General features: G+C 32.9%; 1 protein-coding gene across 1 annotated transcript in view; it reads right to left on the reverse strand.

Annotated features, from left to right (window-relative positions):
* The window catches only part of LOC149906094 (uncharacterized), a 54907-nt gene that overhangs the window by 10721 nt on the left and 29120 nt on the right, over positions 1–15066 (reverse strand). The window contains exons 2-6 of the mRNA XM_090105441.1: positions 7722–7801; positions 6643–7132; positions 1973–2081; positions 1108–1190; positions 631–767 (exon numbers count right to left, since the gene is read on the reverse strand). Of these exons, the coding sequence (XP_089961567.1) occupies positions 631–767; positions 1108–1190; positions 1973–2081; positions 6643–7132; positions 7722–7782 (880 nt within the window). The 5' untranslated portion in view covers positions 7783–7801. The remainder of the gene's footprint in view (positions 1–630; positions 768–1107; positions 1191–1972; positions 2082–6642; positions 7133–7721; positions 7802–15066) is intronic.

A 15066-nucleotide genomic window follows, 5' to 3' on the forward strand; every position in this document is an offset into this window, starting at 1 on the left:
GTGAATTCAAATATCTACGTTAACTTTTGATGGAATCACATAAGTGATCACATTACATGAAGATGCTAATGGCTTCCTTTATATTATATTAATTCATACTAAAAATAAGATGAGCGAAAATGAAATCACAAAAAATAACCCATGAAATCCCAAGAGATTCAGCAAATCGATCTTAAACTTGTATCACGGTTCGGGGAGCAATCATCTAAATGGCTATAACCACGAAATACTCCTCGTTATATAAATGTACTATCTACTGACTGATGACTTAGCTAAGTGTATCAGGATTAAGGACAGAGATTACTACCTAAATAGGTATAAGTAAATTTAAACACAAGGTATCTACGGGACGATGAAAGTTCTAAAAATTCTAAAAAATTCTAAAGCTGCAATATCAGTTATTCTGCAATATTAATTGCAGTCAGTAATTTAAAAAATATTTAACATTTTTCGGAAAATTTACGTTTTTCTACCTTATCTGTTACTTATTAATCATGTCATCTCAAATTTAATCAGTTCCTTAAAACTGACCTACTACTATAATATGCCACAAGACCTCAAATACCTGAAGTAAAATCTTCCGATGTACATAGCTCAGATAATTACATTTCAATTAAAAATAAAACCAACCAGGCACTCTCAAAGTGACTCGAGCTGTCCGCGGCGGATGGGCGGACAGCTGGCAATCATAGAATGCCGCGTCTGTCGGCCTTACTGACTTCACCTCCAACCGCCAAATGTCAGGCGGAATGAAGCGGGCTGAATACCTGATAAATAAATGGAATACAAATAATTAGGACAGTTCCTAAATTGAGGATTCAAGGTGATGCTTTTTAATGCTAATTGGGCTTGGTCATTTGAAATTTTACCTGGTAACGTGGTAGGTATACTACAGTTAGTAGATAATAAATTACAATAAAGTGTGAATTTTTATTATTTTTCGCAAGTATTTACATTCAAACATTGATTTATTTTCCCACTTTCGAATTCAGAGAAAGATGGAAGACCTACAATAACTAAATTCAATTGCAATGATCTAGCATTTTATCGTCTTTAAATTCTTTCTTCATTGCAGTATATCGTTCTCGTTGAAATTTATACGATTACCTGTCATCAGCTGTATATAGTTGTGTGCCTGTTGTAAGAAGTTCCATAGGTGCTTCGTCGCTTTTCCGACGAACCCACGATACCTAGAATTTCAGTTCACGTAAAACGTATTATTTGATGCTCGAACCATAAATGCCGGAATATTCTAGTACGAGTTTCTTGTATTGGATTACGTAACGCAAAAGTAAAAATATTATATTTCATTTTGAAGATATCTCCATTTTATTTGATACGTCTATTTCTTAATAATTCTTTAATTATTATTGATGAGAACTGTTTTACGAAAAGCGAAATTCTATGCAAGGAATGTAAATGAAAATTACAGCAGTAATAACTAATATCATTGTTTTAATATACTTTATTGTATAATAATTATGTTTCTTATGCTCTCGTGTAGCGACATGTTAAAAAATATGGCAATATATTTTAACCTATTTATAGATGAAAATATGAAATAGGTACACTATAGGATTAGTTTTGAAAAATACAAAGCCTGTACCTATTCTATGCGAAATTGGAAAGAAAATAAGTAAATATTTCTAACTGAGAGATAGCTTAATACCATAATATATCCCCCATACTTTTCTAACAATAAAATATAGAAATCTGGATTATTGAAGTCTAAAATAGACTGAAATGAAATTATAAATTACCTTCTTAATAAAATAAAAGGAATATCGGTAGGCATCTATAATTTTCTACTAGATATCAATAGGTTTTTTTTTTCATTACTTCAATTTAAAGAACTACATGAAATTTCAGCTAAAACACACGCATTGCATATGCTACAGTCTGGATAATTTCATGTTAAGAAATTTTTCTCTGAATTGACTGATATATCAAATACTAGGAACATACTTATTACCAGTTTATCGTGCAGGGCGTCCACTTTACAGTCCATGTACGCCGTGGAGCCGACCAGAGCCTCGATCTCCGGAGCCGCCGCCACGTATATACTGTTCCCGTGACCAGCCCTGAATATAAACGAGCCTTGTGTAATATACAATATTGTTTCCTGTCTCTCTGTGTATACCTGCTGCATATTGCGTTTAAAATGCCTTTGATCTTTAAGAAGTTATACTTTAAAGGAAATAAGCAGTATTTCAATGTTGGTTAAAATTTACTTTTTCATGAAATCTGATAATCTTTCATAAGAAAGATCCACCATAGATTATAAATCATTTCATTTCATTTCATCAGAAACTAGGTGGAAACTGCAGCATCACTCGCGTTTTTCCTATCACAAAAACTGTCAACCCCCGACACAAGAGGAAACGTCACACACATGGTACCTGAGTAAAAAGTAGCATGTACTAATCCAGACTATAATTTAAACTATCTACCACAAAATTTCATACCGAGTTTTTTGCGTAAAAGATCATAACATCCAAACATTCTTACGAAGTTTCGCGTTTATAATATTTCTACTGGGATTCTTCATTTTCAAACAAGTATAAAATATGGAGAATCAGCTGAATGCAGCTACTGTAACAAAGGTGGAACGCAGGTCAGCATGGATTTATTCTTAGATTTATTGGCAAATTTTCATTCTGAGCGAACCTAGCATTGCTGGAACGAAATCCCTTTTGAGTTATATTTTTATATTTGGGAGTAGACGTGTCTACTGATGCAGATAAAGAATCTGAATTTGTTCGGCCTTTTTAGTATGTATTTTTAGTAGCATGTAGTAATAGCATGTAGTAGTACCTAATAGCATGACTACGAGTTTTTAGTGTCTGCTTGGATTGATTTTACATATAACTAAAATAATTTTATGCTACACTATTCTTCAAGAATTTGATTGTAGTTCAATGTGTCTAAAATAAACGTACATGACCTTAATATTACATTCAAATGTATTAAATAAACATCATTAACATTTTAGATTTATTCGCTCATTTGGCAAAATTCTCATTGATGAAAGTTCAAACTAGGGATGTAACGATACATGATTTTGCCGATACGATACCGATACCGATATTTGTAGTAATGTATCGGCGATACCGATACCGATACCGATATCGATGGCTTGGTAGAAAAATAAATAGTGAATTATGCATAAAAAGTTACCAACATTTAACAGAGACGACTGTTAATCGTATTCTTTCAAATAAAAATGCCAAATCAAAAAACAACAAAACCATTTATTTTAGTATTATTATTTTACGAAGTCAGTTAAACTTTAAGTAATACACATACAATCAGTACCTAATAAAAGTTTACTATATTGGTAGAGTTTTTTCAGAAAACAAAGTGCGCACGCGCGGGCGGCCTCCCGCATCGTTCAATGGGCGCGGATTTTTGAATTATTTGATATCAAAAAAATTGGTTGTTTGTAAAGTAGGTTTACGATCGAGATGTTTACGTGATAACATAATGCAGTGGCAGCGCTCGAGATGAAACGGGAGATCGGTCCGTCTCTCTCTCGTTATACCTGCGATCGCGCTCGTGAGGTTTTGGTGTGACACAAGTTTATGAACATGTCACCCGACTAAAACGATTTTAAAAACGTTATCACGTTAAAAATTAAAAAAATTCAAAATTATTTATTTCTTTCCTTTACATAAACAAATTTGTGATTGGAACACTCCTAGTAAGCAAATGAAATGCTTGTGTCAGGAGGTTCCGCTCTTCCTTAACACTATTACAGAAACAGAATATATAAATAACTAATATATAAACAGAAATATTACTTTAGAACACAGGCTATTCACGGAGGTTCTGTTATTTTTGTACATGATAGTGTAAAATGTAAAGAACGAACTGACATTGTTAGTCTTTCTGTAGAACGGACCATTGAACTGTCCTGTGTGGAATTGGAGCGTTATATTATTGTTTGCGTTTATAGACCCCCTTCCAGTGACTATAATATGTTTGAGACAGTCATGGAAGAAATATTAAAGCGTTTAAGTAGGAGTAAAAAAAAAGTTATAGTATGTGGTGATTTTAATATTGATATACTTTTACAAACACAAACGGCAACACGAATTGTTAATTTGTTTCAGTCATTTAATCTGTATAAACTTTTTAATGAACCCACACGAATCACACCTACTTCTGCAACCTGTATTGATAATATATACTGCGACTGCAACTGTTTAGAGAAAAATATTCTCAATACACTCACTTCGGATCACTGTGGCCAGAAAGTAGTTTTAAACAATATGAATGAATACAATGCAAAAACATAAAAGAAAAGAAAGAATTTAATAAAAAAATATCGGTATCGGTTGATTTATTATCGGCGATACCGATATATCGGCTTGCCGATATATCGGCCGATATATCGGTATCGGTATCGGTATCGTTACATCCCTAGTTCAAACTAATTTTGTTATAGAAAACTTTGAATGTGCTGACTGTACCGTGACTTTAATGTAAACTAAACTTTGTTCTAAAAACTTGTATAGTCGGTTTAAATACGGATTATTGTAACAAACTGAAAATTCGATAAACTAATTGTTTACAATACAAATTACGTTAAAATTTCCTAGCCGTAGCTCAGTTCATTGTAATTACTTTACAACCGTATTCACAAGCAATTATAAGGCAACTTTAAGTAAACACTAGCTTCGAATGGTAATTACTGTTACCGGCATTTACAAATGCTAAGTATTCGCGTAATTAATGCCTTGAAGTTGCGTGGAAGTACCATTTTATAATTTAGTTCCGTGTTTTATAGTATAATACGTCTATTAGGGCCTGTTTCACCACCTTCAAGTAAAGTGTCGAGTAGGCTAATCGCCAGTTAAAGTGACCCGTAACTTCAAGTGCGAGTTTCACGACGTCCGAGTAGCACTAATCATAAGATTAACTGACCCGTAACTTACTTGCCACGTCTTCTGCCAATTAGCGTGTTTTACTCGACGGTTAAGTATTGTCTGTTGTCATTTCTTGTATATCACCAACGATTTTTTTTAAATAAACGAATAAAAATGGATTTATTTGATTTAATTGATCATCAGTTGGATGAATTAGAATATTATTCGACACAACGAATAGCAAGGATTCGTGTATTTAAATTCCGTGTTGATTATTTTACGGACCTCGATGAAACTGATTTTTTTCGCTAGATTTCGTCTATCGAAATATATGCAGTTAACCAAGTGCATAACTTTATAAAACATAAAATAATGCCTACATCGCAAAGGTGTGTGGTATTTTTTAAAAATTATTGAAGTGATTTTACTTATAAATAACCTATCAAATCATATTAATCCCTCCCATCCCTCAAAGAAAAGTTTGCACTTCTATCTCTTTTAACTTTATCCATGATAATTAAATAGGTAAGTACTTAATATAATAATTTAACAAATTAAAATCACACGCGTATTTCCGACCCTACAGACAATCCACAACAATTAACAAATTAACAATGCATAAATGACAGCTGCAATAGTGCAATGACGTTTGACGAGAGACATTGACGTAATATTGAACGAATGTGACGTACGATTTGTTCCGTTACTCATTTAACCAGTAAGTTGTTACTCGGAGCTTATTTTTCGTTTGTGAAATTGACAAAAGATACTCGTAACCTTTACTTGCTGATTAACGTTAATTAAGAAGTAACTAATCAACGCTTTACTTGGAGATGGTGAACGAGGCCCTTAGTGTTGCTTTATTGAAAATATCCGTGAAAAGTCTCGAATATAGTATATGAATAAATTTGTAAAGGACTAAGGAAAATCTGTAATTAATGTTTGGTAGTTGGTATCTTTTGTGACCATGAAATCGAATATTGATTACTGTTTATGAATATTCAAGTATTCTACTACGAGCTTATCGTAATCATATTTAAGTGTTATAGTTACACAAATTTTCTACATACAATCTCTACTTTTCATGCTAACAGTTCGTTTTCAAGTCAATTATTAGGCAAATAATTATAGTCCTTTTCACCTAGGATGATTCCTGTGACACTTCATCGTGTTCCGAATTACGTATTTTATGTTTAAAAAGTCAAAATAATTTTAGTGCATAATATTTTTATTTTATAGCGGCATTATTACCAAAAATATAAAAATGAAACATCGTAAGCTTATAAATAAAAATCAGTATTGTTTAGTTTAATATAATGAAAAATAAAATAAAATAACACAAAAATATAATACCTACGCAATTCGTGTACATGAAATGGATCGTTGAAAAATCATAGAGTTGGAAAATCATATAATCGGCGCCCATCTTGTGATCGTTTGTCAATCGAGTCAATCGTCTGTACAAGTGCGTCAGCCTTGTATACAAGTTGCATTTTTATATTGATACTTTACGTGGTATTCTGTTATTGTTACTAATTGTTATTGTTGACTTTTTGTTGCTGTTGTTTGCTAAGTTTCCTCAGTTAATTGTTGGCGAAATGCCGAAAAATCTAATTTTGGTACTTTATTCAAATCGATTTCACTTCCATATAGAATATTATCGATTATCGGAAACAATTGATACGATTTCAGTAACCGACATCTCTATACGTGTCAAAAATCGATGTGTCACAGAAATCATCTTAGGTGGAAAGGACTATAGTAAATAATTTACCTGTCATTTCTATGTTGATGTGTATTTGAATACGTATCAAATATATAATTGAGCAATGGTGCACTCGACCCCGTCTCCCCCGGCTTCTTCCTTCTTTCCATCGCGAAAGGGGAGGGAGTTAAAAACGACCTCGTCGTCACTTCATCCCGGTCATGTAAAGTGACATTTTCAATCGGCCGGATAATATATTCAACCCGTCTCTTTCTATGTTTCCTGTCCTTGTCTACATAACTTATAGCACCGTTTAAACTTTTGGTTTCATTTGCAGTATTTTCAGCTGGTACGCCACTGTGACAGCATTCTTGGAACTTATCAATAGCAGTGGGATACTTTAGATTAGATTCGAAACTATGCATAAAGTTAAGGGAGTTATTTAAGTTAAGGGGTTTTGTTTCGTTGAGTGTGCCGTGCAGCATTTGATAGAATTTGTTTATAGTTGGCTGGGTAACTTCCCGCTTTTCGCTCAGAAGTGTTGAGTCAGCATCGGTACCTGGAAGACGGGAGCTTATTAATATAAATGCGATGTCAAAGAGACAATGATGAATGAGAATGACGAAATATTGTGAAAAACCAACGCAAGAATTATTTACTTTTCAATATAAAAATCTTCATTAACTGTAGATCTAATCAATCTTGAAGTGACATCAATTTCATTTCGATCTCAATTAAAATCAATATTAATATTTACCAATTTACTTGTCAGTCTATTTCGTAATAAACTTCCAAGATAATCGTCGTATTGTTAACAAGATTTTGAAAGGTAATAAACAATTTAATAAGAAACCAATCATGAAAAATTTTACAGAACATTCACATATATAATATTGTAGATATAACCGTATTAAATATACATGATATAATGTTTTTTATAATATATTAATGTTATACTAGCTGTGCCCCGGGGTTTCACCTGCATTGCTCCGCTCCTGTTGGTCTTAGTGTGATGATACATTATAGCCTTCCTCGATAAATGGGCTATTTAACACAGTAATAATTTTTCAAGTCTGACCAGTAGTTCCTGATATTTGCGCGTTCAAACAAACAAACAAACTCTTCCGCTTATATTAGTATAGATTTACCATGACAGGGAAGAGCAGTAAGCGCGGCTAACAAGAGCGCCGCAGTGGCCGGCGCGTACATTTCTACATCTTCATGACATCTGCAACAAAGAGATTAATCAAATAAATGCATAGTTATTTAATTTCTAAATTTGTATAAATAATTGACTGTAGTAAGATCCAGGGGTTAATCATGATGCCTTAAAGTGTGGAAAGATGATAGAGTTTACTTGGTCGTATAACTGATATAATACTGCTCTATGACATTATAACCCAAGTAACCTTTTACCATTTACTACAAAATGAACCTAAACATACGAATTATAAACAAGAGATTTATACCTATCAGTTGGAAGGTATCTTACGTAATGATCATAATATGTATAAATTGATAATCTTTTTGCCTAGGTATAATTTTTTTTAAAGCAAATCAAATCTATTTATAATACGAATATAATTGAAGTGCGTGTGGTAGTTCTCACCAATGATAGATAAACGATCAAAGTTTGGGCGCTTTAAATTTATTAATAGCTGACCTTTTATTATAGTTAGAAAAAGATAAACTCTCCTTCAGACGACAATGCGGTCTCTTTTGTTAGATATCAGGTCTTTGCCCGCTTTTTTCTTACTTTAAAAATAAAAACCTAAGCATTTATAACTCAGATTATCTGATATCTATGAATTATAGTGTTTCTTCCAATCTGATCTAGATATAATAAGAAAAGCCTTAAGGAGATAAAGAGCATTTGGAAAAATGAATAGAATAGAGCCATTTTCAATATGTATTAATATCATTGTATTTTATAAAGTAATAATTTAAATCGAAGAATAATTAGCCACTCGAGCGTGAGTTACCAATAGTGTCAACATACCCAAAATGCTAAAATAAGTTACAAGTATAACGACCTTCCTTTTGGGAATAAAAGTACCCTTATATTATCCGACCAATTCATGTTGCCTCTTCACGCTCGAGTCAAACTGGATTACTATCATAACATTATGTAAACTAAACTTCACACGCACCCGGAAAATTATTTTAATATACCCAGTAAATATTTAATTAGAAACAAGGGGTTTCGCTTTAATCATGAAAATTGACGGATGCCGTGTTCGAACCAAATTACATATTCAATTCTTCCGGGTTACGATACTCAACCGTCATTTAATTTGTATACCAATGCGAATATTAATTAAAAAATTACCGCGGTGGGAGGACAATTTCATGTTTCAGCGTTTTTCCACCGCTATTTTAATTACGTAACGGTTGTTATTATAATAGTTTTATAGCGATTGCGTCACCACTTTTTCATGATCAAGTTTAACTTTTTCATTAACAAATTGGTCACATTTTCTTTTCCTTGTGATACTTGATCGCTATCAAGTTCATTTTATACATTCTGTCCACTTTAAATATAGAAGTCTTAGTTTTATTCATCGATTTAGTTATTCAAAGTCTAAACGTAGATATGCAATGTGTTTTCCTGTTAATATTAATGGTAGTCTGGAAGAGATCGCTGCCTTGCGATAAGGCCGCCATTTGTACATACTTGCATCTATTGCACGCCTCATAAGCGAAGCGTTGAGGTGGGTACTACTGTCACTTCGCGCAAAACATCTGATTTTTCAAACTTAAAATGTCTTTATGTATCATACATTGCACTTGTAAGATAATACATACACACACATATTAAGAAAAAACACTATTTTTAACGTTCATGATATTTTTGATGTCATTTTTGTTATTTAAACTAGTTAAAAAACAGTTTAAAAAAGTTCTGTCTTGGACGTCCGTGTGTCTGTATGTGCGGAGGATTTTCTTGTTAACACGATAGCGACCGAAATACTTTACTAATCGAGTCTTTTTTTTTCTCTTACGCTTGAGTATGCTCAGGAATAGAACCCTTTCATTTTTCAGGGTCTGATTCGATGTGGTTTAATTGTTATTAAATAAACAAAAATAATAATTAATAAATAAATATTAAAAAAAAATTATGAGGCGTGCACTTTTGGATTTTCCAAATTATTTGTCTTTTTCTGTGTTTATTGTAAATCTTGTGTGTGTGTGCAATAAAGAATTATCTATCCATGTATTGTTCTTCTTCTTCTTTCCTTTACCTTCCTTCGAAGAAAATGAGTTAATAAGTGTGATACGTGAAAATAACTATTACTATTGAAAATAATTTGTAAACTTCGTAGGTGCTTTGTTGATATCTGAGTAAGCAGTAACAATTGCCTTTATTATGTAAATGAATTGCCATTGGTTGATTTTTCATTACTTTTAACAGGGCGTTAATTGTTTTCAATGTCCAGATTGATTGCATTATTATGAATCCATTGTGAGATGAAATGTGAACTTGAATTGCCAATTATAATAATTTAATTGACGTGGCTTTGAGTGGAATGTTTGCTCTCATGTGTGAAATCTGTGACTCAAATGAATTAACACAATCAAAAAATTAAGCGTCATGTTGGTTGATATAACGATGATGATGACGAAAAAAAAAATGTGAAGTCCCATGTCCATGTGGGGTAAGGAGTACATGCTCAGAGGAGTACATGATCAGTGAAACAGATGTATAAAACATCTGTTTCACTGATCGATTTTCTTTTGGGATAATTAGGTGATCAGCCTTCTGTGTCCTGCCAGACTGAGACTTTTTTGCGTCTCCACCCGGTATCGAACTCAGGACCCCACGGTTTTACGCTCACTCGTCAACTACTGTACCAAGGCGGCGGTCAAATGGCGAAAAACAAATTATGATAGAATTCTTGTACCTTCATATTATTATATAACAAATAATATGTTTTGATATTGATCATGTCTTTTTGGCAGCACATTACCAAAATATTGAGTTATGTAAAATAAAGAAATGGTATAAATTTCCCGCCGGATATTATGAAATATTTAATCATTTCGTTTGTATTTCATTCAATCATGTTATGAAATTGGAATTTCGTTTTGGAAATGATCATATTTTTGTACAACAGACCCTGATTAATGCGTTTGAGTATCGAATTATCGCGTATGTGACTATTACGGATATATTGAAATACTATAATATTGCAAAAATTAATGACTCTATACATAAAATTTGAGCTTTTATGTTTTTCGGTATTAAGCTGCACCTACAGTGAACCAATTGCGAAAATGTGTGTAACTACAGGATCGATTGCGATGAGATTGCTACTAGGGTAAATCCTACTTAATATTTTAAATGCGAAAGTTTGTGAGGAAGTGTGTGTGTGTGTGGGTGTGTGTGTTTATTACTCTTTCACGCAAATACTACTGAACCGATTACTATGAAATTTAGCACACATATAGATGGTAACTTGGATTAACACATAGGATAGGTTTTATCTCGGAAATCACACGGGAACGGGAACTATTCTGGTTTTTCTTTGAAAGCGCGGGCGAAGCCGCGGGCGGAAAGCCAGTGTTGAAATATAAATAAAAAGAAGAGAACGTTTGATTGGATAAAAATTATCTTAATCATCAAAATTGATGAAAATAACCATAAGTACGAAAAATAAAAATCAAATCATAATAAAATCTATGTTAAAAACATGCTACCACATACCTACATTAAAACCACTCCGTAGTTTTAGGATCGTATTATTCACTCAAACGTCGGCTGCAGATTACGGCGAACATTTATTTAAAGCTGACCTTTACGCGAAATATTGCCCAAATCATTATTTCATACGTTGATAAACTATTCACACATTCGTGTACTAAATTGTGTACATAAATACCTACAAGTTTAAAGTCAAACTGATTATTATCAAAAAACTAAGCTGTTAAACGAATGTATTTTATAAAAAAAAAAGAGTTTATTGAAATTATAAAAATTAAAATACCAAGAAATGATTATACACTCAAAATCGTCTCTAGACGATAATGCAGCATGACATGCATTAAGTGGTATCATGCATGAATGATAGAAGTATAGTGACATACAAACCACGTGCTGGTAGCTGATTGACGAACATTTCTATTTTTTATCCTACAAGTATAATGAATGCATGATCGTTTAGGTCATTGCAGGCATGCAAAAGCTTAGTTTTTCATACGATCACAAATTAAGCTTAAGACTGGGCACAAACTGTATAAAAATTCATGATTTTTTTTGTCATTCATGCGGCAAGACAATTCGCGTAAACGCATGCTTGCATTGCCGTCTAGGGACTACTTAACTCACGATTCCATAATCAAAACAAACTTATGTCCATAGTGACCAATAACGCAAGTTTAGCACTGAAGAAAAGTTTATACGATTGTATTTATTTATTTTATTTATTTGACACTTCATTACACACATTATTTTATAAAATATAAAAGTAAATAATAAATCACAAAGTTACAGCTTTAATATGTGTAACGGGGCGGCCTTATCACTTCAGAGTGATCTCTACCAGGCGACCCCTCAGGCAAAGGACAAGTGTTAGCTGTATAAAGGGAGGCATCAAAATTTATTAAAAAAAAAAAAAAAAAAAAACTAAACAATATTTTACAAACATACATATTACTTAATAATTAATAATATATACCTACTAAATGATAAACATACACATATAAAAAAAATAGTTATTAATATTACTTAAAGTATTAGGGTCACTACTCGGAGCCATATTCCAGATCTATTAATAATATTGATATATTAATGAATAATATTTATGTATTAGACGTTTATAAGAAGTTAAAGATTATGCACGTCTTATATCCACAGGTAAAGAGTTCCACAATCTTACAGCGGTTGAAGCAAATGAATAACTTAGGAATTCAGTTTTTCGAGTAGCCACACGCAGTGTGAGTCTTTCTTTCGACCGTAGAGTATAAGTTTCATTCTGGAGGAATTCAAAGTTATTCTTAAGATAAGCAGGCGATTTAGGGTCAAAAAGTACTTGATACAAAAGACGGAGAAAATGTATATTACGACGAGATCGGATTGGCAGCCACTTAAGTTGTATTGTAGTAGATAATAAAATACTTAAAACTTTTATACTCAAGAGAACTGTATTATGAACCTGTCACGCTAATAATGAAATTTATAAGATAGGTAATTTAACATTTTAAATGCGAAAGATTGTATGTTTATTGCTTCTTCACGCAAAAACTGCTGAATCGATTTTCATGAAATTTGGCACACACATAGAGGGTAACTTAGATTAACGCAAAGCAAATCCATGGAGGGTTGTCAAGTAAGAACCATAGGGCAGTTCTTTGGCATATTATATTATGTAGTTAGTAAGTATGTAAAATTAAATTGTAATATTGACATGATTTTAAAAGAGCATCTTGCCGGTTCGCCTCTTTATAGATACTGCTTTCCGAATCGTTGGTAAATGTTAAAAAATGTTATGATGATTCAAAAGTGCTTTTGTAAGAAGTCTAATTGAATAAATAAATTTTTGAGTTTGCATAAATTTTTATCACAAAAATCTCATAGGAACGAGAAGTATACGGGTTTTCCTTTGACTACGCGGGCAAAGCAGCGGGCGAAAAGCTAGTAAGATATATTTTATCATCCTTCGACATTTTTATCACGAAGTGCTGTAGGCTGTAATACGTAAGGTTTGGAAGGAATGAAAAAATAAAGTTTTTATAAGTTTCTATAACTTGAAAACCGTTTAGGTCGAATTGAGCTGAAATTGTCAATCCTACAGTGATGAGGATGAAACAGGTGCATTTGATTTTTTTAGCCCATTCTTCGTTCTGAGGCCGAATCTCGTGTTCTTTCTATTGAATATTTCGATTGAGGCACAATTCTCTTTCCTCCATTAGATTATCTACAGATATTGCTTACCTTTATAACAGTATTTTTAGGGACAGTCATTTAAAGCCATTTATTATTTTGTCTTATATAAAATATTATTAAAATAAAATGAGTTCATACTGTTAATGCCGAATAAACATTTAGGTGATTTAGGTATAAAAAGTTCGCTTATTTGTGTTGGTCAACTTTCTGTAGGTCGCGCCAAAAACATCCTGCGGTTTAACTTTCAAAATATCATAGAGCTAGTTTTTATTGGATGCAAATTTTATTTAAATTAGTTTTATTTACAATTTTTCTACGGATGTAAAAATGTATAAATGTATCTTTCGTTTGGATGGAAGTTTGATATTTAATAACAAAAAAAGAAGTGTTACGTATACCCAAAAAACCCAGTGGTCGGCGAACCACGCTCCGTATACCAACGAATTATGTTTGTTATTTATTTTGCTCTGCTACCATTATACACTAACAATAGTAATATCAAACCTAGGTACATACCTGATATTACCACGTTGCGTAGAACATAAACTGCACATAATATGTGGTGTGTCGGTCAGTCAAATGTTATAAAAACAATAGGGGCCCCTTGGGGAGGAAAAACTATATTTACGGGAATAATAGATAATAAAAGATAATGCAAAAGAGACAATCTACGATGTATATACGTCACCACAGTACAGCTGCCATTGCTGTCGTCCTTCACTTCACAATAACAACTCGCGGTCAGCGCGTGATTACTAATATCCATAAAAGTACAATTAACAATTCCGCGGGCCGATTCACTAATTTACTACGTGTTCAGCACGTAAAACAATCGACGACACACTCCGATGCGCGCGTAAATAACTTCCGAGATGGCCGATAAAACACTAAATACGCGACTTCACACTAGCGGCGCGGTTGGCGGACACCGATAGACTGCTAGAATAATTAATGCGAATGCCGCTCCCTACAAGTGAATAACAAGAACAATAGCCGGAAACCGAACGCGGCTCCGTTATCAGTGTGACCATTTAATTATTTTATCTATTCCGAACAAGAAGAATCTGTAAAGTTTTCTCTTTTTAGGCATTTTAAAAACCTAAAGTATTTCATATCGCTTAATACAAAAAATTAATGTAAAAGTAGACATGGTTGGAAGCAGTTAAAAAGCTCTAAAATTATCGAATTGGTTGGCTCAATCCTTCAGCCAATTTTTTTGACGTGATAACGTTTTTAAAATCGTTTTAGTCGGGTGACATGTTCAGAAACTTGTGTCACACCAAAACCTCACGAGCGCGATCGCAGGTACCGAGAGAGAGACGGACCGATCTCCCGTCTCATCTCGAGCGCTGCCACCAATAAGACGTTATCAGTTATCACGTAAGCATCTCGATCATAAACCTACTTTACAAACAACCAATTTTTTTTTTAATATTTCAAAAATCATTTTCTGTAGCTTTTTTCCCAGCCACTTGAACATTCTTGCAAAAAATGTCAACAACATCTATCTCGATAATCGATGTCAAATGCGTGAAAAAGAAATATTTTTAACCGGTTTTTCTGTTAAAATGTTTATACATCCCACACTTTCGCATAAATCTCTTCATACA

The sequence above is a fragment of the Colias eurytheme genome, chromosome 9 (assembly GCF_061535395.1).
Source record: "Colias eurytheme isolate Ceu_HAF_F1 chromosome 9, ilColEury1 Martin Lab GWU primary, whole genome shotgun sequence".
Lineage (NCBI taxonomy): Eukaryota > Metazoa > Arthropoda > Insecta > Lepidoptera > Pieridae > Colias > Colias eurytheme.